Source organism: Delphinus delphis, chromosome 11 (assembly GCF_949987515.2).
Source record: "Delphinus delphis chromosome 11, mDelDel1.2, whole genome shotgun sequence".
Lineage (NCBI taxonomy): Eukaryota > Metazoa > Chordata > Mammalia > Artiodactyla > Delphinidae > Delphinus > Delphinus delphis.
The window spans coordinates 23,887,340-23,912,630 of record NC_082693.1 but is presented as its reverse complement, the minus strand read 5'-3'; the positions used below and the strand labels follow the sequence as shown (position 1 = coordinate 23,912,630).

Genomic DNA, 25,291 nt, shown 5'->3' with positions numbered 1-25,291 from the left:
ATATGTATGCAAGTTGCATTGGCAAGTGCCTCTTTTATTTTTTCCCCTGTTCTCTGCTAGAGTATTTCATCCACAAACTAGAAGAGTGAAAAACACCTAAAAATGTTAAAAAAAAAACATATAAAGGGGATGGATTTAAAACTACAGCAGTGAAATTTTGCCTAGGCAAGCAAGTTAACTTATAATATCTAGAAACATAAAGTTCCTAATCAATTTAAAAATTATGAATATTATGGATAAAATATGATAGTTTTGTCCCCAGGAAATTCCAAGCAATTTTAACTTTGGTAAGTGGACAGGACATTGTGGCATAAATATAAATATATATTTATATTGACTCTCTATCAGCTTCACACTCATTAATTGGTGTTCATTTTCCATTCACCATGAAATTTAATAATACATATATTTTAAGTTGTCACAAACCACTTCTGGAACAAAAATGTATTTAACAAATACTTCAAGACAGAGTGAGTAGAACCAAAGACATTCTGATCTCAACTATACAGTTAGGGAACTCAATAAAATCACAGCACTAACAGCTAACACCAAAAGTGAACTTTTTATGTGCCAAGTAATGTAAGCACTCTACATGGGGTAACTCATTTAGTTCTCATAATAATCCTATGTGAAGTAGGGACTATTTTAATCTCCATTTTACAGATGAACAAAATGTGGCCAAGAAAGGTTAAAGTACTTGCCCAAGTTTATGAATCTAATAAACAGCAAAGCTCAGTTTTAATCCAGGAAATCTGATTCACAACCACACACTCCTAATCATATACTATCCTTCTCTCACTAAGATGAAAAGTATACCTATGCTATGCTACAATGTTAAAGTTAAAAGGCTTTCCCATAAAATGGGACAATCCAGTAATGGTATACAAATGAAAGGAAGAAAAGACCAAGAATCTTCTCTTCCTTCCTTTAAAAATCTGTAGGGAATTTGCAAAGCAGAATTGGTGGAATTTTGGGTAGAAATTTCATAAACTGATGGTATATAGCCCAGAGGCATTTGTAAGGCTGGTATAAAAGGTATTATATGACTTCTGTTTCTATTTCAATCATTTCCTTTTCTTGTCAACTAAGTAACAATGATCTTCTGTATTTGCTTTTTTATACACACAAAATAAGCAAATGATTGTAAACTAGAATTCCTAAATAACCATCTCAATTAATAAAAATTCTCATCACCTATATTTATATATTTATATTTACAGGTGAGAAAGGTTCAGAAAACTATCTGGCAAAGTAACTTAAGTGTAACCCATCTTCACCAAGCATTACAAATGCACTGGAACTGGGAAGTAAGATTAATGAAGGTGGGGGGATAATTTTATTAAAAAAAAGTTATCCATAAGTGAACACCTTATTTGAGATACTCCTGAAATACCATATAAAGTGGCAACACAGTCCCAAGACATCTGCTCTTTCTCCACTACAGTGTACAGTCTGAGGATCCACTTAATTAAGGCAATACAGCCAATGCATTGAAACGTTTTCTTCTTGTGTTTTAATGTGAACAAATCCAGCCAATACACTGAAACTCTTTCTTCTTGTGTTTTAATGTAAACAAATGACATTATGCAAGGGAACAGAAGGATCAATTAATCTAAATGGTGTGTGGTAAAACAAATGCAGACTATTATCATATAGAAATTCCATGGGTATGACCTATCCAAATGACTTACCACCTCATTTACTACATAGGTATCACTATGCTTGGATGAAAAATGATCGTTTTGCTGATGTATGCCCAGATTTCTCTAAATAAAAGACATGATGGAGTTTAAAGTCTTTAGGAAATGCCAATATAGTGACTCTGAATATAACCATATATATTAAAAATCTGTTAAATGTTAAGTATGATAAACTAAAAATCTAGTCATATTCTCTGAACAGAGGTTGGTTCTGTCTATTTTTCTTTGAAACTTTAGCAGTCAAAAGCTATATGGAATCAGAGGAAAGAAGCCGAGGGAATACTTCCTAACTTATTCTATGAGGCAAGCATTACCCTAATACCAAAGCCAAAGACATGAAGAGAAAACTACAGACATCTCTCATGAACGTAGATGAAAAAATCCTCGACAAAATACTAGCAAATCAACCCCCAAAAAGTATAAAAAGAATTATATACAATGACCAAATGGGCTTTATCCCAAGTATGCAAGGCTAGTTCAACATTCAAAAATTAATTATGGGGGCTTCCCTGGTGGCGCAGTAGTTGAGAAATCTGCCTGCCAATGCAGGGGACATTGGGTTCGAGCCCTAGTCTGGGAAGATCCCATATGCCGTGGAGCAACTGGGCCCGTGAGCCACAATTACTGAGCCTGCGTGTCTGGAGCCTGTGCTCCGCAACAGGAGAGGCCGCGATAGTGAGAGGCCCGCGCACCGCGATGAAGAGTGGCCTCCGCTTGCCACAACTAGAGAAAGCCCTCGCACGGAAACAAAGACCCAACACAGCCATAAATAAATAAATAAAGCAAACTGTCAACAAGTAAAAATAAATAAACACTATAAAAAGAATTATGTAATCATCACATCAACAAGCTAAATAAGAAAAATCACATGATCATATCAATAGATGCAGAAAATTGTGTGACAAAATCCAACACACACTTACGATAAAAACTCTCAGTAGACTAGGAAGGGTGGGAACTTTCGCAACTTAAAAGAGACTATCTACAAAAACCCTTGAGCTAACATCATAGTTTAGGTGGTAAACTCAAAGCTTTCCCACTAAGATCAGGTACAAGGCAAGGATGTGCCCTCTTAGCCACTCCTTTCATTATCATACTAGAAGTTCTTGCTAATGCAGTAAGACAAGAAAAGGAAATAAAAGGTATACAGATTTGAAAGGAAGATATGAAACTGTCTTTGTTTTATGATAAAGATGGCATGATTGACTCTGTAGAAAATCTTACAGAATTGACAAAAATTCTTAGAACTAGTGAGCAATTATTGCAAGTTTGCAGGATACAAGGCTAATATACAAAAGTCAATTTCTTTCCTATATAATATATATAATTATATAATAACTATATATTATACTTATAATGTAATGTAATAATTATATTATTATATAATATAATAATGAACAAGTGGAATTTTAAATTAAACACACAATGAAATACTTAGGTATAGATGTTAACCAATATGTACAAGACCAATATGAGGATGACTATAAAACTGATGGATAAAAATCAAAGAACTAAATAGGATAGATACTGCATGTTCATGGATAAACTCAATATTGTCAAGATGTCAGTTCTTTCTAACCCACTCTGTAGATTCAATGCAATCCCAATCAAAATCCCAGCAAGTTATTTTGTGAATGTCAGTAAACTGATTCTAAAGTTTATATGGAGATGCAAAAGACCCAAGAGAGCCAACTCAATATTGAAGGAGAAGAACAAAATTGGAGGACTGATGCTACCAGACTTCAAGACTTACTATAAAGCTACAGTAATCAAGACAGTGTGGTACTGATGAAAGAATAGACAAATAGATCAATGAACAGAATAGAGAGTATAGAAATAGACCCCCATAAATATATCAACTGATCTCTGACAAATGAGCAAAGACAATACAATTGAAAAAAGATTGTCTTTTCAACAAATGCTGCTGGAAAAACTGGACATCAAAGGGCAAAAAAAAAAAAAAAAAAAAAAAAGAATCTAGATACAGATCTTATTCCCTTCACAAAACTTAACTCAAAATGGATCACAGACCTAAAAGTATATTGCAAAACTATGAAACTCCAAGGTGACAACATAGGAGAAAAACTAAATGACCTTGGGTATGGTGATGACTTTTTATAAACAATAATGAAGACACAATCCATGCAATAATTGATAAGCCATAATTCATTAAAATTAATGATTTCTGTCCTGTGAAAGACAGTATCAAGAGGATGAGAAGACAAGTCACAGACTGGGAGAAAATATTTCAAAAGACATATCTGACAAAAGCCTATAATTCAAATATACAATGAATTCTTAAAAATCAACAATAAGGGGGCTTCCCTGGTGGCACAGTGGTTGAGAATCTGCCTGCCAATGCAGAGGACACGGATTCGAGTCCTGGTCTGGGAAGATCCCACATGCCGTGGAGCAACTAGGCCCGTGAGCCAAAACTACTGAGACTGCGCGTCTGGAGCTTGTGCTCCGCAACAAGAGAGGCCGCAACAGTGAGAGGCCCGCGCACCGCGATGAAGAGTGGCCCCCGCTCGCCACAACTAGAGAAAGCCCTTGCACAGAAACGAAGACCCAACACAGCCAAAAATAAATAAATAAAATTTAAAAAAATCAACAATAAGAAAATAACCTGATTAAAAAAATGGGTCAAAGACCTTAGCAAATACCTCACCAAAGCAGATAACTAGATGGCAAACAAACATATGAAAAGATGTTCCACATCATGTGTCCTCAGAGAAACGCATACTGAAATGAGATACCACTACACACTTATTAGAATGACCAAAATCTGGAAAACTGACATCACCAAACGGTGGTGGGGATATGGAGCAGCTCTTATTCATTGCTGGTGGGAATGCAAAATGGTGCAGCCACTTTGGAAGGCAATTTGGTGGTTTCTTACAAAACTAAATATACTCTTCTCATATGTTCCAGCAATTGTGCTCCTTGGTATTTACCCAAAGGAGTTGAAAATTTATGTCCACACAAAAACCTGAACATGGATGTTTATAGCAGCTTTCTTCATAACTGCCAAAACTTGAAAGCAACTAAGATGTCCTCCAATAGGTGAATGGATAAACTGTAGTACATCCAGGCAATGGAATATTATTCAGCACAAAAAAAGAAATGAGCTATCAAATCATGAAAAGACATGGAGGAAGGTTAAATGCCTATTAACAAGAGCAAGAAGCCTATTTGTTCCTCTCTTTCTTTAAACTTTTATACTCATCCAGCATTCCCTACCATTTTTATCCTAGTAATATATCTTATGCTTAAAACTCAATAGTGATCACTCCATTTACTTCTCTGAAATGTATATATTTAAAAATTAAAAAGACTTGCTATGATCATAAATCCATTGAGCCTTTTCAGAGATTAAATTATAATTTCTGAAGTCCCTTCACTGTGAGATCATCAGAGATGACATTAATTAAGGACTGCTCAATTATAAGTCCATGATAGCATTTGATATAGTCACCCCTCCACGTAAATCATTTTTTTCACTTTCCTTTTGGGCAAACTTTTAAAACTTCACTTCCTAACAGTCTTCCCATTGCTCACTTTGCTTCAGCCATCCTGTCTTCCTTGGCCTTTCTCAAATACAACCAAGCACTCTTTCTACATCCGCCCATTGCACATGGTGTTCTCTCTATCTGGAATGTCCTTCTTCTAGATAGCTTCATGACTTATCACTCTGTACATTCACATCTCTTCTTAAATGCCAGCTCAGTTCATCACTGAGGACTGCTCTCACTCACTTTAAAATAGTACCCCTACTCTTCATGTGCATCACTAACTATTGATTCTTTCTCATGACATTTATCATCCCCAAATATCATACATTTGTTTATTGTCAGTCCCATACCGCATTAAAAGTAAGCTCCCTAGAAAACCCTAAGGAAAATGGGGATTCTGATGTATTTACTTCTGTATCTCCAAGGTCTAAAACAGTACCTGGTACATCGTAGGAGCTGACTAAACGTTTGCTGAATTTATTGAATAAAGAACAAAAAGAGAAGAGATACTTACTAATTTGTTTTAGTAACTGTACTTTAGAAAAAAATACCGTAATACATTTTCAAAATTTTCAAGAGCCAAATGGTATATTTACCTTCAAAAAGATGTATAAATTATTTTAAATGATTTTAAAAACCTGCAAATTATTTTATAAAATAGTACACTAGTGATGGTATTCTTTAAATTTACATAATCTATTAATAAAATACAATATCACATGAAATAGAGGTTTGCATTGTAAATAATTGATAACTGAGTGCCTTTATTTTTATGGTACATAATCAGGACGAACGGGGGAATAAAAGAATTAGTAACGATAATTTATAAATTTATTTGGAAAATATATACATTTTGAAATTCATAACACAACAATAAAATGAAGAAATTGTCAAGTTTCTTAATTTCTATCACTGAAAACCGGGAACTGTTATTGGGAATCACTCATTTTCTAAGCTTTGTTAGATCTATTAATACAGTGAATGTTCCAGACTAAATTTTTTACGACATTGGTAATTTTGTGCTTCTAAAACCAGAAGAACTAATTAATGACATATTGAAATCTCTCTGAAAAGACAGTATTTTGGAATGATCCATTAGCATATAACATTCTAAGTCCTAAAACGTCCTGGAACCTCAAGGAGTGCTTAGTTGGATCTAAGGAGACTCCTTTCAGTGGTCTCTGGATGCATAAGCTCTGCTTCCTTCAGTAGATTTTAATAACCAATTCTCTCATCACTATTCTCTGTGCATCTCAAATAAAATATTAGCTACTTGTATCTTTTAAAAAGTACTATTTGAATCTAGGCCACACTGTAGAGATACAAATTTTCTCTCAAAAAGAACTTTGCCCTTGTCTGCAGATGCTTCCTTATCCATCTCTGAGTGGAGGAGAAGTGGCCCTGTACCAGTCACTATGGCTGCAAAACAAATTACCCCCAAACTCTGTGGTGTAAAACAACCATTTATTATGATCACATATTCGGTGGGTTAGGAACTGGAATATGGTGCAGCTGTGACAGCCTATCTTTGCTCCATGATGTTTGGGACCTCAGTTGGCAGACTTGAAGGCTAGGAGCTAGAATCATCTGAGGACTCATTCACTCTCATATCTGATGGTTGATGCTTGTCCCCCCACATAGGCTACTTTCAATTTTGTCATTGCCTGGTGGTCAGATTTCACAAGTGAGTGTTTCAAGAGAGAAAAAGAGATAGGTGGAAGCCTTATTGCCTATTATGATCCAGCCTCGAAATCACGCAGTGTCATATCCATCACATTCTATCTGTTGGGACATTCAAAAAGATCGGCCCCAGACTCAGGGGAGGAGAAACAGACTCTGCTGACCGACGGAGAGTGGCAAGAAAATGCTGGCCTGGAAACACTGCTGTGGCCTTCTTAGGAGAATACAACCCACCACAGATCCTAATTGGATGCTATTTTTTAGCATTCTCAGTTTCTTGAGGGTGTTACTTCTACCTCCGGTTCAGATGACTGCTGGAGCAAGTCAGTATTCACCTAAATTACAAGAGGTAATATCGGTCTCTGAATTGTAGTCAGGAAGAATAACTTCAATATTTATGGGACTCGAAATGTAGGAAAAATCAAGATCGAGAAATAATAAATATGGAAGATTAAGCAAACAATGATGGGATAACATATTTGAGAGACAAGTCATTTTCTCTATTGGTCTTATTTTCAACAAACCACTTGCAATTGGACTTGCTTTTTTTCTTAAACAGTTGTAACAACTTCCTTAAAAAACACATCATACCACGTTTCCTTGAAAACTATGCCCTTGCCTACACGTACGTTTCTGTCCCCAACATCTTGGAGTGCCTTCCTTAGCAAGTAGAAAACAAGGAGGGAACAAGATGCATGTACATTCTTACCCTACTCACTTCACAGAAACCCCATTCTTAATCCTGTGGGTTTATACTGCTCTGTGAGTTGAGCAGCATGAAAATCCTCCTGAAGCCTCAATGCAAATGTTTCTCTAATCCTATTAAAGCCACAAAACACACCCAGATGAATGAGTAGGAAACTGAGCTAGAGAACTCTCCCCGACCCCAGTACCACTGTCAGTTTTGGCACTGACTTCATTGGTCAGCCTCTCCCTCTAAGTACGGCATGGCTTAAATGGGAAACCAAAACTCTGGCCTTCTCTGTCTAGGACACTCAAGTCAAACCTGTATGTTGTTTTAGCCAAAGCTCTGGAGAGGATTCTGAATATACTTTTTAAATGTAAAGAAAAAGGGTTGAAATAGGACATATAAAAAGTAGACACAAAACAATACAATGGTCTATTTAAACCGGTTTTCTCTTTTTAAAACTAAGATATAATCATATATCATATATTTAAACAAAGGATTATATAGCAGGAAGCAAAATCTCTCCCAGCCCACCTCCTAGAGATCATTGACCACATTTTTCTTTTGTTTATTAAAATATATTTTGCATTACAACACACACACAGAGGTATATAGCAAAATATATTTAAATATACAGGATCATATGATTCAGGAGGTTTTTCAACCATATCAACAAACGTAGATAAGCATAATTCTTTTTAGTAAACACACAGTATTCCATTTTAACATAATTCATTTAACCAGTCCCCTATGGATGGACATTTAGGTTGTTTCTCATTTTGGAATATCAAAAAATAAAACTCTATTGGGTGAATATGTGCCACGGGATATTTAACAAAAACACATTTTCCGATGTGATAAGGACTGACTGTTAAACTTTCTGTAGTAGCTTAAAGGGCAGTTGGAAGAGAAGGTTTCTTAAAGATGTACGCATATAAGATGATACTCTACTTCACAAATCAGAAAAGTTAATCTGTTAAAATGTGTTGGTAGTAACAGTTAGGGCTTGACTCTTGTTAATGAGGCCCTTGGGAAAATATAAACACTCTTCCTGAATTCAAATCACGCCTGCGCACCACATTCTTGTCTTCAGCTCGAGCTTCTGGCGTTCCAGCCTGCAATTGAGGCCTTGCATCAGATGCCAAACTAAACATTTGGGAACAAGAATTGTAATGACCTCCTGTTTATGTTTGTTTGTTTTAAGTAATTTAAAAACATATAACATGAAGTAAAACAGAAAAATTAGGATGGGGAAATAACTCTAAGAAATAGGAAACTGGATATCTTTCAAAGGATTTTCTTGGATATTCATACATTATTCAGAGCATATAATTAATTGTCAGTGTAGATCAGCATGACCTTTGAAACAGAGAAGAAGGAAGGAGAGATATGAATTCCATCCAGACATTAGTGAAAAATACAAAAAAATAAAATTACCTGAATGCATGGGATAAGAGAGAACAGAGGTTCATTCCAGTTCACTTTCCACATCTCCATGTCTAGTGAAGTTTGCATGACTGACTAATGGGCATTCTAGTGAAGCCACGACAGATTGATTACTGCTGTTGTTTTTTTAATCATGAACTTTTTCATGTAGTTAAACCCTGCCTCATTCTCTATTTTAAGAAGGGAAAATAACTGTCTGCCCCTGAAGGCTTTCATATTAAACATGTCAAAGCATATTACTGATGATGTAAAAAGCACTTTGACATGTTTAGCATGAAATACTTCAGTGTCAGAAAACTATTCTCTTCTTAAAATGCCAGATTGTTCTCAAAGGCCTAAAGGAGTCTGTGGACTTATTAAAAGAATGTGCTAACATCCCCTCCATTAGTCCTTACAATGTACGTTCCTATGGAAGAAGGTTCCCTTTGGTGGAGTAGTAGTGATTGGAAGGAGGCCGGGGTTGGGGGGTGTCTGAGATGTTGGCAATTTTCTGCTTGACTTAAGTGCTGGTTATACAGGTGTGCTTTCTTTGTGAAAATTCATTGAGTGGTATTCTTAGACTGTAGTTAATTTCTCTTGATATTTAAAAGCTATTAATGGCTTATTATTGATAATCAGCACAACCAAATCAAAAAAGAATGTTTCTACACTGATGAAACAGCTAGTTTTACATTATTGTGAATCACTGTGTTATGTACTTCCTAAGTACAAATGTTTTCTTAATACTTAATTGAGAGGATGATATAATCAAGGGTTAATTTATATGATTTTCTTACTTTCATGTATATTAGTATAATTAGTACTATGTCCGAAAGAAAATACGCAATTTCCTCCAAATAATGACAGTAAAGACTTATTAAGCACTTATAACATGCCATGTGTCAGGCTCGTTTATATGCCCACTACCATTTAATTCTTAAAGAACTAGGAGCTTTCCTGCTGAGAAACACCATTCTAAGGTGGCACTTTCTGAATATTCAATAACATTCGCTATTGCTTGCACAGAATTTTCTTTCCTTTAGATCTGCAGGTTCTTTCACTTATTCAAGTATAGCTGAGGACCTATAATATGCCAGGCATGGTTCTAAACAATGTTGCAGTCTTAAGAATCCTGTCCTATTTCTCCAACACATCTCTTTAGGGGAATTATGGAGGACACACATCTGGGAAAAGCCTTGACAACGATGTTTTAAATATCTTTTAGTTTTATAGCATATCTGGGACTCGACAAAGAAAAGCACAGAATAAGGGGGGGAAAGGCAGTATAAGGAAGCTTTCCGTACTTCAGCATGCTTAACTAATCGCTTCTCTGCAGATTAGATTTATCTTTCAACCAATAAATATTCTGTGGTGCCTATTCTGTTCAGTATCACACAATTTGTCATTTATCGATTCACCAATTACTCCATGTGTTAACAACCAGCCCAATTAATTCATAAACTCTATGAGAATCGGAGTCAATGCTTTATATTACTAGGGGTTGGCAAACTTTTTCGTAGGGGTCCAGGTAGTATATTTTAGGCTTTTTGGGCCATATGGTCTCAGTCACAATTACTCAATTCTGCTCTTGTAGCACGCAAGTAGCCATAGATAATATGCAAACAAATGGATGTAGCTGTGTTCCAATAAAACTTTATTAAAAAATAGGCAGCAAGCTGAATTTGGTCCATTAGTCATGTTTGGCAAATCCCTGCTTTATCCCACAGTACCTTTTATAGTGCTGGACAGGTAGCTGGCCTCAGTAAATACATCTTGCTTGACAGAGTCAAGGGCATTGAAAAAGGAAATGCAGGAAATGGGAAGGGAAGTGGCATTAATTCTGAGTTCTCTAAGGGGACATATCCACATTCCCTCTGCTGCTAACCTGGATTATACCTCTTCCTCTTTGAAATCAGATTCTACAGCTACAGGGAATATTACTTCTACTGATTTAAGGAAATCATATTAGGAAAAGGAAAAAAAATCTGACAAGAAATTCAAATTGATGAGGGAGCATAAACTTGCTCAGTGTAGTATCTTTTCCCTTGCAAGTAGAAAACAGTCATTTGTATATAAGGTAGGAAACTCCAATGGGGAAAAAAAAGGCCCTATTCGTAAAAGAATGCATCACAGAAATCCAAATATGGGTGGTCCAACCAAGCAAAAGTGGTTGGCAGTGGGATTTAAAAAACAAGATTAACACAAGATGTTAAGTCCTGAAATCCATCTAGTCACAAACATGTGTGTTTTTAATGACATTCAGAGCCATTTCCATAAAATGAAAGAACAGAGGTTAATTTATTTCATTGAAAACATTATGAAAAATCTTAGAATTCCCTAGAACTAAGAACCTTTTATTATTTTCTCATGGCTGAAAATCATGTTCATCTGCCAGTGACAAGTAATGCTCATGGTTAGGTGGAGATAGAAGACTGATAGCAGCATAAGATGACAGCAAGGGGCCACAGTACCATTTTTTTTTTTCAACATAAAATTGACATATGAGATGCGGACACAGTGAAGGGGCTCTTCATAAAACAAAGTTAACAAAATAAGTACAGGTTTTTCTCAGACCCTACTGAATAGAACAATTATTTCAGTAAGAGGACTCACCCCAGGCTCAGTCCTTGCTGTGACTGCCACTCTCATTTATTCAGAAAATATTTACTGAATACCTACAAAATACTGGGCACTGGGGTACGTATTGGAACATACAGCTTTTTTTCTTTTAAAGTGCATCATTATTCTTTGGGGGAAACACACAACAGCATTTAAAACAGTAAAATAGTTTCAGTTACTGTTATGTGCTAGGGGAAAAAAATAAGTGCTAGGGAAAAAACTAAGGCATGGCAGCTCCTGGGAGGAACGTGTGGTGTGATTTTAGCTAAAATGGCTAAGAGATAGCCTTTAGGAAAACTTTGGAAGATTTCAAGTTTGGTAATGTGATGATCAGATTTATGCTTTGAGAAGACAGATCACGAGATGCTGGATGGACAATACACTGCAGTGGAGAAGCGGGGGCATAAGAACGGAAGCAAGTAGTCCTGGTAAAGGTGATAGTGGCCTGGTCTTATGACATAGTAGTGGAGACTGAGGAGATATTCTAAGCCATATTTGACCTGCCGAAAGATGAAATTAGCTTGGGCTAGAGAGGATGCAATGGAGAGGTGGTAAAAAGTTGATGAATTCAGTATTAATTTGGAGTATGTTTGTCAGTCTTGTTGGAAGACTATGTGAGTTGTGGAAAGAGGATGACTTCCAGGATTTAGGTTTGAGTGACTGTGCCATTTACTGAGATAAGAAAGACTTCTGAAGGGGAAAACCTGGCAGGGAATGGGTGGCAGAAATCAAGAATTCTGCTTTAGACATAAGCCTTTCTCACCAGCCCATGCCCTAAGGTCGACTTCACAAGAGAGGCAGTCTGGGTATTGTGTTCCTCCTGGGAAAAAATAATTATGTTGTAGCCAAAGGATTATGCACATAACAGAGGTTCAATAAATACACGGTAAGTGAATTTATGAAACAAGTCATTATCCAACCAGTTTTCAAAGTCTAATTATGTGAACAGAATTAGCAAGTTAGTTAAGAAGCATGACAGGCTTTCACAGAAACGATTTATTTGCATTTCTTACCTAAAAACCAGCTTCTTCACCCTCTCAGATTTCAAGGTTCGACCCTGGGTGGCTATACTCCCTTCTACACTGGTACACTCCCTGCTGGTATAACTGTATTCTCAAGGAATAAAAGTGCAAGAATGAGTATTGATGCATTGCTACAGTTTGCAAAACTATTACCAGTCCAGAAACAGAAGAAGAGTTCTTTGATCAAGACATAGATTTTACAACTAAGTGAAAATAATACTCTTTCACCAAACGTTTTGGACTAAAACTAGCCTTGAAACAAGAGAATACTATATTAATGTCTATAAGAAGCAGAAATTCTGTAACTGGGCGCTTTGGAGCCTTCCTCTTTTTCCTTTCTTGTTCCCATAATCATCAGTTTTGAAAAGCAATCCAAGTATTTTTATTTGGATAATACCTAGTTACTTATCTTTTTATATTGTGTATAGCCTATAAATAGCTCTTTATATATCATGTATGTTTAATTGTATGGTGATTATCTATAAATTCTTATTTTTTAAAGAGAACTTAATAAAATAAAATGATATGTCACTCATGTCATGATCCAGAACTAAGGTCTATTAAACTGTGATATATATTATACAATACATCTACCTAGAGACTAGTACTCTCTTGTTGCTTGAAGGCAATAAATAGCCCTCCGTCTTACAAGAGGACACACGCACCTCCACCCCTGCAATCCTTCCACTAAGATTTACACCTCTCGTCTTCAAGACCTGGCCCCCAGACTAATGCCATCTATCGAACTACATCATAATCCACCCTGGGAAGTGAGGTGCCTGCTAAGGAAAGAAAGGGACTATATCGCAAAGGCCCTGTAGGACCCAGCCAACATGTACCAGCAGGAGGCAGGAGACTATGTACGAGACAGTGCTGGATCAAGAAGAGACAGAATATAAGTTTGGATAAGGGAGAGTTTATTGACATGAGGGCATTCTCGCACAGGATTTAATACCCTAGCAAGGCTACATGAGATGACACTGAGACACTGCTACGACGGCTCTTGGAAGCATACAGAAAGCAATGGCAGGAATGCCACAACCTACGGCTGACAGCAGAAGTCCTATCACAGACTACACCACCCAGAAGCTGCTGGCCTAATAGTGATGGAATGATCTGTTGAAGGCACAGTTGAGACTCCACCTTACAAATGATATCCTATAATCCATTCTCTAGGATATAGAATACACCCTAGATCAACAAACATTATAAGGAGCTGTGTTCCCAGGAAGTAGAATTCATAGTTCCCAGAACCAAGAGGTGGCAGTAAAAGTGGCCCTACTTATCATCATTGTTAATAATTGACTTGGAGACTTTGTGCTTCCCATTCCAGCAAACTCTAGGCTTTAGAGGTCCTGATTTTCTGTTGCTATCCCAACAAAGGACACAGTATAAGTCCCATTAAACTTTAAGCTGGTACTGCCACCTGGTCACTTTGGGCTCCTCAGGCCAAAAAACTGTACGCAAGGAAAGAAGGCAGGGGTTATTGATCCTGATCAGCAAGAAGAGATAGAGCTGCTACACATGGGGTAAGGTAAGACTATGTCTGACACCTGGGTGATCCAGGAGGGCAATTCTTGGAACTGCCTTGCCTCATTTTACCTGTAAATAGACAAGTTCAGCAGCCATAGCCCGAGAAACACATGGCAACAGAGCCTTAGAGGTCTTACGACTGTGGATCTGGGTTATCTCATCAGGTAAGCCCCCGGAACAGCAGAGTTCAGTCAAGGGTAGAGAAATCTAGAAAAAGGAGTGGAGGAGGGAGATGAGAATCACTTGTAGCCTTGAGACCAGGTGAAGAAGTAGGAATTACAGCTCTTCCCACCAACTTTCCTTTTTTGTTTCCCCACAAAAGAAAATCAGAAGACCAAACAGAATCCTGGAGGAACTGTTACAAGAACCTATATAAAGGAAATAGACTTGAGTAGTGAAAGGAATGGACGGTAGACCACCACCCAGAGTCTACTTTCAGGACTAATTCCCATAGTTGCTGGGAATGTTGGTGGCTGGTGGGGCTCAGCTAAATCCCTCTCCAGGAATTGCTACCTTGACCAAGGTCATGCCCTCTCTCTGAGAGCCTCCCATATTCAATGACTGGTCTTTGCAGGGGTATAAAGGCCCAGATACCTTGCCTCAAGGTGATTCAACTGTAAAGGGCCAGCCCAGTTCCAGGGCTCTATGGGATTAGCTGAAGCCCTTACGCAACTGCATTGCAACTCCTCCCTTTGCCCAAACCTACTTCTTTCTCCCCACATAGAAGCTGGTTCTAAAAGAATTCTCCAATTTCCTGCACACAAATCTCAATCTCAAAGTTGCCTTTGGGGGACATACGACTTAAGACAAACTGGTAAGGCTACACTGTATTGGCTGATTATTAGATCTGGAAATGGCATAAAAACATGAAATCCTAGAGCTGGAAGAGACCAGGAAGACCATCCTGTTCAGTGGTAAGCACTTTTTTTGCTCCCAAAGATAAGTTCAGAAAAGTGGTGGCAGGGTAGGAAGACAAAGGAAAAACATTCAAAATAATTTTTATAAGTTCCTTGGAAAAATATCTTTATGACTTTAGGGTACTTATTTTAGTAAACAGAAGAATGTCATTGAGAAAATCAGTAGTGCTTTTGGAGACTGGTTTTGGTGCCACAACTAGGGTGCTACTGCATCCACTAGGTAGAGGCCAGGGATGCCACTAAACATCCAATGGCTATACTACCCCCAACAACAATTAATTATCAGGACCAAAATGCCAACAGTGCCAATGTTGAGAAATCCTGGTTTAGAGGTCACCAAGTAGAGTACACTCATCATCTCACTTCATTCTTGGGATTAGGGGGGATTACTGGCATCGCTTCATTACTGATGGCGAAATAGAAGGAAAGTGACTTTGCAAAGGTCAAAAAGAAAGCTACCAGTAATAACGGGTCTAGTAGTTCATTCCATTTTATGCAATTTTTTCTGGCCCGGATGGCTATCACTATATAAATGGAGAACACTGGATACATTTTACTTCCCTTAATCTCTTCCTTACAAATCAAGCCTATTTATAAAGCTTGATCTGCAGGCTCAAGACCGTTATTCGCTGATAACTTCAAACCCTTCATTATATTAAGAAGCTAAACCTTGAATTTCCATCAGAGAAAAAAAGTCATTTGCAAATACATGCATTGTACATTTACATAACATTCCCAAAGTTTGATTCTAATAAAACACCTCTACATTGTACAGAACTACTGGTGGATTTAATATACTTATATATAGCATTTGCTAAATATCTTTTTTGCTTGTCTTTTACCCCTGAGAGACAGGCTCAGTAAGTACTCTCACCATTGGTAATACACAGATCTGTCTACAGGGAGCACACAGTCTAGTGGTCGGGAGTATTCCTCTGGAGTACCAATTCTGCCATTTTCTAGTGGTATAACCTGAGACAAGTTACCTAAACTTTCTCAAAGCTTAAGTTTTCTTACCTGTAGAATAGTAACTGACTACGAGGCCTGTTACAAGGTGAAATGCAATGACTAATAAACCATACACACTGAATAAATGGTAGCTGTAGTGAGTATCTATTGCTTTTTGGCTTTCAGCATCTATCACTCCTTTTTAATGGCAACTTGAATTTCATTTGGGTATTAATTCTTTCTCATTGGATATAGTCTGATGGACTGTAATTAGGAATCTTGCCCTCTCCTAGCCAGAGGGCAGGTATGTAACCCAAATTAATCCAATCAGATGCTCCCTCCCTGGAATTTATACACTGTGTGGAGAAACAAAAAGAATACAGTTAGTTTTGTCCACACCTAGTAATGGTAGTCTGCCCAGTTATTGTTGTTGTTGTCTTTTAATTGTGACACCATTATTAATGTTGCTGCCTCTGAATTTCCAAAGATGACTTGCTTCTTTTGCCCATTTCCAAGTCGAATGTACAGCCTTCCAACAATTCTGCAAGCCTTGGATATCCTTTCAACAAAATCCCTTATCCTAATGTTAGCCTGATGCAGTTGTATTGCTTGTAACCAAAAGAACCCTACAGGTATACAGGTGCTGTATCTCACACCAGCACCAAACAGCTAATCTAATTAATATGTTATTAAATTAGGTACAAATAAGATTAATGACTTCTCTCTGCCTTCAGAAATAATGTCTAATCATTGATTTGCCTTTTGGTTTTAGCCCTAATACATATCCACACACAGTAAAATCTACATAGGAATTGAAGACTGTTTACCTAAAAGAAAATTTTCCTGTGGAGCAAAGGTGCTGTTTAAGCAGTCATCTCTGTTTGCTCTCTGCTGGAGCACTTCTTGGTAGGACTTCAAGAAATACAAGGCAAATGAAAAGAAACTGCGTTTCTGATTGATGTCTGATTGCCTGGTCCACAATTCTATAGGCTCACCTGAGATCTTAAATAAGAATCTTTTCAGATACAGAGGCTTTCATTATTTTTGGCTTTCCTTCTGTGTCTTGGATGTGGTTGCTCTTTGGGTATAGCTCTGGGTCAGACTCTGTGTGGTAAATCTGAATGTGCAATTACTGGCATCAGGGTTGGAGGAGAGAACTGCAGCAGTAGTGTAACGGCATGTTTCTTAAACAAGGAAAGAAATGAATAATCACTTTGGTTTTTGCTTTACAGATGCTTTGATCCATTTCATTTTTCACTGTGGGAAGATAGAATGGCAATTCTCTGAGTTAACTTTAGCGTTCACTTCCCAGAATAACTCTTTCAAGGCCACGGAATATTATGCCTCCGTCAGCTGGGCTGCCATATGAAGAAGCCAGTAAGATGGCATTTCAGTGCGGGGCACAAAAATACTTTCTTTCCCATAACTTGGTATATAAAATTCAGTGCTCCATTAGCTTCCCACATCCCAGATCAGATGGTTCTAAAGGCAAACACAGTAATTCTTCCAGCAGGGAAATTTGGAAAAACTAAATACATACATAAGAAGGTCAAAGACTCCAAAGACTCCGAAGATTCTTGCTGAATAATTATGCCAAATGTCAGATTTTTGTTAAAAAATATGAGAAAAGCCCATTAGCAGATGCTGCAAGGGGTAACTGTTCTTATTTTCAGTATTACTGAAGCAGCTTTTACCAGTTATGATGATGCCTGTAGTTAGGCTGTTCTATGGCACCACTGCCCATCTGTCATCTTGTAGCAAGTTTCTAAACAGAAATGGCAACTCCAAAAGGATCTCTACAGATTAAGTTATAACTATAGAGAAGCTGTTCTTCTGCCAAACTTAAGTCAGTTACCTGCCAGACAGGGTAATTTTTCCTGACCTATAAATGATGAGTGAAAGATATGCAAAAGAATCTTTTAAGTGACATATGCATTTCATTGCATATCATTTAATAATTGGTTCAAAACTTTCCTGGAAAAAAAAAAAACTTATCGATGGCATAGAAATACTTAGTGATTATATAATTTATCCCTTTTCCTAGGAAATATTTTACCCCCTTGTGGTAAGGAAGCAATTGATTTAGGGTGGTCTTTTGATTATTCTTTCTTCTTAGTTGTATACCCCCCTTTCTCAACCCACTAGCTGGCAATTCTACGTTTTGTGAGAAGTATAAGGACCCTGGTTGCAAGGGATTTCATCATATTATGGATTATCATGTACTGAACACATAATAGAACTCATCAAAGATTTTTTCAATTCCTAAAGTGACATTTTCAACATAATTTCTTATGGTAATAAACTTATTCATAATAAAATTCAAGTGTCATCAATTACTTCAGCAGGTACTTTTTAAACCATCATCTAATTTTACAATTTATAGCCTAGCTGAAAACATGCTATGAGATTTAGGATACATGGATTTCAGCCATAAAAGTAGAGTAAATGTTCTTCAGCGTGTGGCTGCACCTAATTATTCTTTCACTTCCCCCAAGGGGACCAGAAGAATGAGTTATCTCAGTGACTACCATTCTTCCCTACGTGAAACCCTACTAGCTCCTTCTCACCAGAGACAAACTGGATGCTAACTACTTTTATTAAACTGCATGATTTTAAGCTTTCCTCCTTTTAAAGAGATTGTTATCTTTCAGTTCAAACACAATTAAGCTATACTCACTGCATTATATACTTTACTATTTTGAGAATTTTCCTTTTCCTTATTTTAAATCAGAGATTACTGTATTGTAGCTAAGAAAACAGGCGATGATATCATACTTTAAAAAAATATGATTTCTTTGAAATAATGCTGGATGTCAATCCTTTACAGGAATTGGCCCTCCATCATAATGCTGACAAATGATATCCAGTTCAGGTGACTAGTTTTTGTCTGAATAAAGCATTTCTGTGGTGTTAACTTGTTGGAAAGACATGCAAAATTACTGCAATGGCTTATCCTTGATGATAGTTTAAGGTCTTTAAATAACGGGGAAAGCCCGAAGAAGCCTACCATTGACTGATGGACTATTGAATATATTTAAATATAGGGACCTACGGAATTCTGCCTTCATTTAAGAAAAATGGACAGAAGAATGCCAAGTTTTTTGTTAATTCATAGATGATGACAAGGAAAATAATTAAAAATACTTTCCTAAAATAGTTAAGGCAACTTATATATTTAAAAGTAGTTGAGTCAATACAAACTTCATTCTAGGGGCCTTCAGTGTCTACACGGTACTCAGACAAGTAACATCATTCTGATCCTAAACTGTGTGTTCATATCGTTGATGTCACTGTGGCTTGATGCTGTTTTTCCTTCACTTTTTTTACTTCAACCTCAAACATTCTCATCAGTCTGAAGTGTATTCAGCTGTGTGTAACAGAAATTTGACAAACAGTGGCTTAAATAAGAGTTTATTATTTAATGTACCACAGCCTCTAGGGGTAAGCAGTGCAGAGCTGGTAAGCTGGTAAGTCCAGAAACCAGACTATTTTCTTACATGGGTATCTTCAGCATATATTTTTGCCCTTTTGTTATAAGATGGCTATTGCACCTTCAGGCATTAGCCTGTGCTTGACACAGGAAAGAAGAGGAAGGACAGGCAAAATACATACTTGCAAAAGCAGTCTGACCCTTTTTACTAGGAAAACAGTAGCTTTCTTAGAAGTCTCACGCGATAGACTCTTTTTGGCACCTCAGTGCCTAGAACGAGGTTACGTGGTCATTCAAGGCTGCAGAGGAGTTTGAGGAGTTGTGTGCTTGTAACAAACTATTAATGTGCTACCTTTAATAACCCTGGCAGGGCTTCCCTGGTGGCGCAGTGGTTGAGAGTCCACATGCCGATGCAGGGGACACGGGTTCGTGCCCCGGTCTGGGAAGATCCCACATGCCGCGGAGCGGCTGGGCCCGTGAGCCATGGCCGTTGAGCCTGTGCGTCCGGAGCTTGTGCTCCGCAACCGGAGAGGCCACAACAGTGAGGGGCCCGTGTACTGCAAAAAAAAAAAAATAACCCTGGCATTCTGTTAGTAGGCAGAAGGGGAGACTTTTTATTATATAGGGAATTAGCACTGTTTGCCACAGTTCTTTAAGGCTAGATGAAGAACTACGGTCTCTACGTAGTCTTTTCTGTTACATTTCAGTCTTTCTTGACGTTCCCTTTTCTGAATGCTCAGAGCAATGACAGGCTGAGTTAAGTATTACAACAATCATGTACTGACTCATATAATGCACTAATTTTTAAATATATCTTTTGACTGATCATCTCATAAGTCCTTGAAAATGAGGTCAAATTTCGTATTACTTTTGTATCATATAAATATGATACTTGACTTATTGATGAATTTACTCATGAATTTCATCTCGATCCTATTTTCTAGAAAAGTAAATGACAGTCTATCATTGTTGCTTTAAAAGTTATTTCATTTGCAACAGCATGGATGAACTTGGAGGGCATTATGCTAAGTGAAATAAGTCAAAGAAAAATACTGTGTGATATCACTTATACGTGGAATCTAAAAAAATACAACAAACTAGTGAATCAAAAAAAAAAAAAAGCAGATTCACAGACATATAGAACAAACTAGTGGTTACCAGTAGGGAGACAGGAGAGGAGAAGGGGCAAGACAGAAGCAGGGGATTAAGAGGTACAAATTACTATGTATTAAATAAATAAGCTACAAGGGTATATTGTACAACACAGGGAATATAGCCAATATTTTATAATAACTATTACTGGAATATAACCTTTAAAATTGTGAATCACTATGCTGAACACCTGAAATTTATATAATACTGTACATCAACTATACCTCAATTAAAAAGAAATTTCATTCTTGACCACTCCACAAGCAATCTATTCTCTGAAATGCTTTAAGTCTTACTGACTCTACTCTTCCCTAAGCTTATAGCTTTTCTATCAGTGTTACAATGGTAAAACAAAACAAATGCAACAAATACTGTTCTGTGTTACACTGAAGCTCTTAGGGAGTGAAGTATATTTTAAAATAACTTTAAATCTAGCATTAAAATAACTGTGGTGTAAATCAATTATGACATCTATTTTACAACTCTTTCTATCTTGATTCTCCCTCTCAAACACTGTCTTCCAATTAGGAGAAATGAGAATACAGACTGAATAGTTAACTTTCTCAACAAATGTATGAAAGTGCTTCCCTCACTACACTGTCCTGTTAAAAAAGTCTTTATGGGAATCTTTTCCTAGATATGAGTGTGGAGAAAACCACTGGTCTAAAATAGAAACATTTTACCCCTAAGAAATGCCTTTTTATTAATTTATGAACACATATTATATTTTTCTACTAATATGCTATGCGTATTATGAAATACATATATTTTTTTAAAAAGTGAGACTAAGGCAATTGAATAATGCTTCATTGTATTTGAAAATCTTGGTTTAGTACATTGCAATACAGCAATTTGGCTCTAGATACTGTCTATTTTTGCACTTGGTTTTAAGGGCTGTCATAGCTGAAAAAGATGCCTCAAAATGGTATGTGGGTCAAATCTGAAACAGTGTATAGTTAACTGTACTTACTAAATCAAGATTCTCATTTTTCAATTTCACCCACAGGTTCAGTTTAGTAAAATTTTGAAAAGACTGAATTGAGTATTAGATGACACTAAAAACCTGTGAGAAAGTCATAGTATTTCCCTGTTCTGTTTGGTATTTTCAGGAGGAGGCCGGGTCATGTAGGGCCCTGCAACGACTCTGGCTTTTATTGAGTGAGATGAAGCTGTTTCAAGGTTTTATGCAGAGAAGTGACTAATATGACTTAAGTTTCAAAAAATGACTTTGCCTACTGTGTTAAGAATAGACTTTGGAGGGCAAGAGTAGAAGTAAAGATACCAATTAGGAGGCTTTTGTAGAAGTCCAGGCAAAAGACGATAGTGGCTTGGACAGTGGTGATAGCAATTGAGGTGGTCAGAATCTGGATATGTTCTAAGATAGATTTCCCTATGTACTGGGCATAGGGAGAGAGAAGTAATTCCTGAAGTTTAAGCTTAGACATCATCCTGGGAAGGGTTCTCTGATCCACGAAGATTTCATTCAGTCCCCATTTCACGGGCTCCTACAGCTCCCTGTTCCTCTTCCATCACAGCACTATCCCATGTGTGGCAATTTCCTGTTTTGTTCCCCCATATCTTTACTAGACTATAAGCCTTGAAAGTGTAGGGACCATGTCTATCTTGTTTGTAGTATATACTTAAAATTTTCTTGGTATACAATTGTGTAAAACCTTACTTCTTATTTTTCAACAGTGCCATATCACCAATTCTATAAAAATAGTTCATGATCACTTAGATTTTACTATTAACCACTGTAATTAGATAACAGTATATTCTTCAGAAAATGGTGGTAGCTTTTGAATGATTATAGCAAAGGCATTTAATATTTTTCATAACCAAGGGCATGAAAAAGTTTTAAGAACCTGAAGTTATATATGAGAATTGCTATGACTGGTTTCATTTGAATGTGAGATTGGCCAGACCATATACCTTAAGACACTAATAGGTTGAGCGTAAAAGTAAAACAACTACAGCTTCAGAAATGGGGGTTGGGAACATTCCTGCGATGACTGTTGATAATGCAGTTCAAATTTCTATAAACAGGTCTATTCTGACATCTTTTGTTAAGTTTTCGTTTGGTTTGGTACAGTATGTACATACTCTGAGACAAAGTTCTTGAAACAGAACTTTAAAAGCCCAAAGTAAATGAACAGCATGGCTTTTCATGACTCAAAACTTGGTAATGGCATCAATTAATTTTGCTCTTCACCACACCCTGTGTGCTTGCTATGTATGAGCCTAACAAAAAGGGACAAACTCTTTATCATTAAAACTATTTTTGATAGGGCCCTGAAGCAAAGAAGATACAGTATCTACAGTGAGCAGAACTCTCATGAGCTATTGGGTATAATATATTCCATGTAAAAATCCCTTTGCATATCTTTAATGCTGTTTCTGTTTGGAAGGAAATTAAATGTATACTTAGCCAGTGGTGTCCATCCCTTAAGAAGTTTCTCAAGGTGGTGAGAAACTTGGTGAGCTTACTATTACATTCAGGGATTGGTTTTCAGCTGCTGAGGTACAAACCCTGGATTTACCAAAATGCTAAGCATAGATCCTTTTCTCAAGAGAAGACTTGGAGTACCTTAAATTCATAAGGCTGACTATAAAAACATCCCCCAGGTTGCCTAGTACACACAGAATCTGAGCAAATGGAGTTGGATTACCTACATGTTTAATGGCATTCCTTCATTCATGAAACAAAATTTATTGAACATCTGCTATGTGCCGGCTTATTCTAGACACTGAGAACACGAAATAGACAAAGTCCTTCCTCTCTCAGAGTTTATATTTTAGTCGGGGAGATAGATAATTAGCAAGAAATTTATCTGTTTTACTTACTGATGTATCCTACTTGGAGTACTGCCTGGTACATGTTAAGTATCTGAGAATAGTTCTTGATTGAATGAATAATGTAAACTATTAACACAGTTTCAGATAACATGCGCTAAGAAGAAAATAAAACAGGGTAGGGATATGATGAAGTATGCTTTGAAAGAGGGTAGCTAACCTAGGTTGGGTGGTGTGGTATATTAAATTATTGTCTGGCAAATATTCATCCATTCTTTCTCTCCACCTCCATGGGAGAAATAGATTTTTCCACTCCATCGATGTTGAACTTGACTGTGCAACATGCTTGGCCTCATGGTGAGTGAAATGTCCTTCACTGCCTTTTGACTATGTGGGCTTGGCCGTATGACTTGCTTTGGCCAACAAGATGCCAGAAATACGACAAAATCAGAAACTTCCAGTGTTTATTAAAGTGTTTTGGGCTTCCCCTCTTGTACTTCTACCACTGACATGAGAAGAACACGTCTTGGATGGCCCATCTTAGATCCCTTCTGAGTTTTGGAAACTCTGTTCAAGTGGTTTAATTTCTTTTACTAAATTCAGGGCTTTGATGCTACTTGCACTAATCTCTTGACAACTGATGTGGGAGTCATTTTGGGTAAGAGAGGTGAAAGGAAGGGATTTGTACTATGAAAGTACCCAATAAAAAAAAGGTAGATGTAAAACTTCTTCTTTTTTTTTTATTAACAGGATTTTTAGTAATTTAACCACTAAAATAAACAAAGAGCAGAAGGAGAGCATGTTTGTTTAGTCCCGTGGCTAAGCTCCACCCTAGACAAGATATTTTCATTTTCAACACATGATACACAAGAAAAGGAAAATGTGAACCACAGGAATGGAATAAATATTGAGGACAAAAGCAAAGTGTTGAATATATTATAGTCACAGCAAATCTTAAATGAATAAGCACTCTACGCTATAAAGGAAAAACTAAGCAACAAAGTTATTTCATATGCCAAATGTCCCCACTGATGAATTAAAAGCAGATATTAAAATTCTTGTAAAATGGCAAAGAGACTATGATGAATATTTTCCTGGTACAAGGTAATAATCACATTATACATGCAAAAAATATGAAAATATGAAAAACCACCATGGTAACAGGACAGGAATAGTGGGATTATTTAATAAATCAATCCCAATGTACACTGAATGCTGGATATAGAATTTATCCTAAAATATTGTACTTCAAATCAAATGCTGAGAAAGTCATCTACTTTGGAAAACATCTGGAAAAGACTCAAATGAAATGGAGGGATCTAACTTTGAAACTTACTAGTATAATAATGTTCTGACTGGCAGCCAGGTTTTGAACATAATCTTCTGTAACAACCCAGAAGCTCAAAGAATGACAGAAGTGACAAGGACCAGTGAAAATAGACACAACAAAACCTATATATAATACTTATTACATAGTACAGAACTGAAGCCTCTCCTTTTCAGGCTTAGAATATGTGACTTGATTTGATAAGTAGTACTTTGCTGTCCAGTTTCTCACCATTTTCTTTAGTTTTATACTTAAAATCAGAGTCGTAAAAAAAATAGCAGAGGCCATGGATAACAGGTCTGGTTGCAAGAAAATGGAGAGGAGGGTAGAAGAAAGAGACCCACTTGTCAGAGTGTGGAGTAAATATAGAGAACAAAGTGCCAAGGACACAGAGGCCACTAACTTGATCTAGGTGAATTCAGTAGAAAGACAAGCCCATCAAGCTCTCTCTAGTAACCTTTGTGGCCATCATTCTATAAAAAGAAGTTCTATAACTAGTGTATACAAAATGCCCCAGAATTACCAAGGGGAAAAACTTTTGGTTA

General features: G+C 36.9%; 1 protein-coding gene across 11 annotated transcripts in view; it reads right to left on the bottom strand.

The window, feature by feature from the left end:
* CCDC91 (coiled-coil domain containing 91) overlaps positions 1–25,291 on the bottom strand; it is a 416,368-nt gene that overhangs the window by 45,539 nt on the left and 345,538 nt on the right. For 5 of the 11 annotated variants that reach the window (XM_060024515.1, XM_060024519.1, XM_060024520.1 and 2 more), the window contains one exon: positions 14,249–14,386. The exons of 5 other annotated variants lie outside the window; for them this stretch is intronic. In XM_060024515.1, coding sequence (XP_059880498.1) covers positions 14,249–14,386 — 138 coding nt within the window. Of the gene's footprint in view, positions 1–5,913; positions 7,228–14,248; positions 14,387–25,291 lie in introns of those variants that run through there. One more of the 11 variants, XM_060024523.1, reaches the window with a different exon arrangement.